This window comes from Etheostoma spectabile, chromosome 6 (assembly GCF_008692095.1).
Source record: "Etheostoma spectabile isolate EspeVRDwgs_2016 chromosome 6, UIUC_Espe_1.0, whole genome shotgun sequence".
In the NCBI taxonomy this organism is placed as follows: Eukaryota; Metazoa; Chordata; class Actinopteri; order Perciformes; family Percidae; genus Etheostoma; species Etheostoma spectabile.
The window spans coordinates 17672956-17675254 of NC_045738.1; the positions used below are offsets into that span (position 1 = coordinate 17672956).

The window sequence follows — 2299 nt, forward strand, 5'->3', positions numbered from 1 at the left end:
CCCCCCCAGTGACAGAATGATCACCAGCTACGAGAAAAAAATTGTGGAGCACCCGAAAGCAACAACCAAGATACACATTCCTCGGAAGAGTTTTCAGCCAAGCCGCACTGAGGAAAATATCACAAAGAGATGACATTTGTGTCAGATTCCTTAACATCATGTAAACTAGCAACCTTTTCCCTTATTTGAGGAGATGGATTAGGAGAAACTCGGATAGTTTTACACCTGCTGGAAAAAGTTTCTTTCTTGGCCAGATTTCCTACACAAGTTTTTGCAAGAGACTTCAGGCAGGGGAAGCTTTGCTGTGACAGCAGCGCAGCTGGATGAAAGGAAAGATCATTACGAGCAGCGGTGCATCTTTGTATTCAAAGAATAATCTTAAATCCAACTAAAAATGGAAATCTGACACTGAAGTAAATTAGTGTAAATAAGTAGGTTTTCACAGATGAAGAGCAAAGTACTTTCAGTACATAGTACACATCACAGAGTAAATTGGGTGCTCGACGATACATTGAGGATATGTGCATCAAAAGGGAAAGAATGAGCCAAAGAAAAAGTGCAGTGAAAATACATTTTCCAAGTTCTTATGTGTCCCTTTATTTATTGGCCAGTTATCTGTATGCTGTGTATCGTCTGTGCCAAATATCTGTCTAGTCTTTTGATTGTATTTTGTGTTTTTTTTAAATATTAAAATACCACTTTTATCTTCATGTAAATCATTGGTCTATTTTAATGACATCATCTTGAACTCCAGGGTGTTAATATACATGTTTTCCTTTTTACACATGTCACTCATAATTCCACATATCATCCAATCACAATGGTTACTAGTACTTCTACTAGTAGAAGTACTAGTCAATCACAGCACAGTAGGGCAGGACTAGGTGGGAAAACACATGCATTTTGATAAGACCCTTCTTATTGTGGCCACCTTGGCCAGTGATGGGATATGTATCAGATTTAGGACCACTTATGAAAGTAACCCAAATCTCATTGGGAAAAAAAATATGATTCCTGTGTCCAAACTACTCTGAAAAAAAATTTTGTGACACATAAGAGCTAAAAAAACAAAAAAACATTGCATTTGGGAAAAAAATTGTATTGCATAGCTTTCAGTCTAGTTGCTAAACCATGCCCATGTTTGAGTGATTTAAGCCCGCCCATGAATTCTGTTTCTCTCTGAAGTCCGTCTGTTTGACTGTGACTTTAAAAGAATACTTTGAACTTTAATGAAGGGTTATGTGCTGGACTATTACTTGAACAGACACAGTGAAATTAGAGGTGACCGATAAGAGAGTGGTATCAATCTTCTCTCATATCTCAGTGGCAATAAAGCTTATTTTGCAAAATGTCGACTATTACTTCAAAGGCAAAATGATGAAAAAGTGATATTTGAACTGTCGAATAATGATAATATTTAGAAAAATATTACCTTTGTATCTCCATAACCCAGGAAAATCCAGTCCGATGCCATGACCTTGTTATTAGTCATTTGACTATATTCCAGACCAATCTTTTCTTCACTCTTTTTGCTTGAATTTATGTTTAAAAACAGCAAAGTTTTTAAAGTTGTTCAAGTCTTTCTCTGTCCCTCTCACCTGTTTTAGCTGAGTCTCTGAGTTGACATGCACATCACACGTCTCACAGTAAAACGTTTTGTTCTGCAGGCCAGTTGTTGATTTGGTGGTTGTAGCCAGTTTGCTTTTGACTCCTGACCGGGGGAAAGACTTGATGGAACCCACGCCGGTCCTGGCCTCGAGCATTGTCTTGTGCTTTGTACCTGCAAGTTCAAACAGGAAGCAACACGGTCAGTAGATTAACTTCGCTTGATACATGTTGCCTGAAGGGAAGGGGTTGTCCCTTTTCTTGTGTAGGAAATATGAGGGTCAGTGTTAAAAGGGTCAACTTGTAAGTTACCCTGACATGTCCCTCATAAAACTAAAGAACGCCTATGAAAAATGTCATGGTTCACACAAATCTTGCTTACTTGCATGTCATCGCAGGGCAGTGTTTGCATTGAGGTTTAGCTCAGTCTTGCATTGCCAGACATTCCTCTACAGCGATGCGGAGGAGGGTCTGGCTAGTCCCCACAGCAATCCGAGATGGGAGGATAAACCTCCTCTGGTTCATTGGCATTTCTTTAAACTAATCACAATTGTCATGGGCGGCGCTATGCGCCAGACGGAGCCCTGGTGCCGCTGCAAACAGCCTCAGGAAGGAACATGATTAGGTGGAACATGTACATTTAAAGGTTGTTGTAGTCGTGCAAGAAAAAACTCAGATTGGACAGATAGTCTAG

General features: G+C 39.7%; 1 protein-coding gene across 1 annotated transcript in view; it reads right to left on the reverse strand.

Moving 5' to 3' along the window:
• Nucleotides 1-2299, reverse strand: part of znf385d (zinc finger protein 385D) — a gene marked incomplete at its 5' end in the record, with an annotated part of 85735 nt that overhangs the window by 6857 nt on the left and 76579 nt on the right. Inside the window, 1 exon segment of the mRNA XM_032519060.1 lies at nucleotides 1599-1780. Within this exon segment, the coding sequence (XP_032374951.1) occupies nucleotides 1599-1780 (182 nt within the window).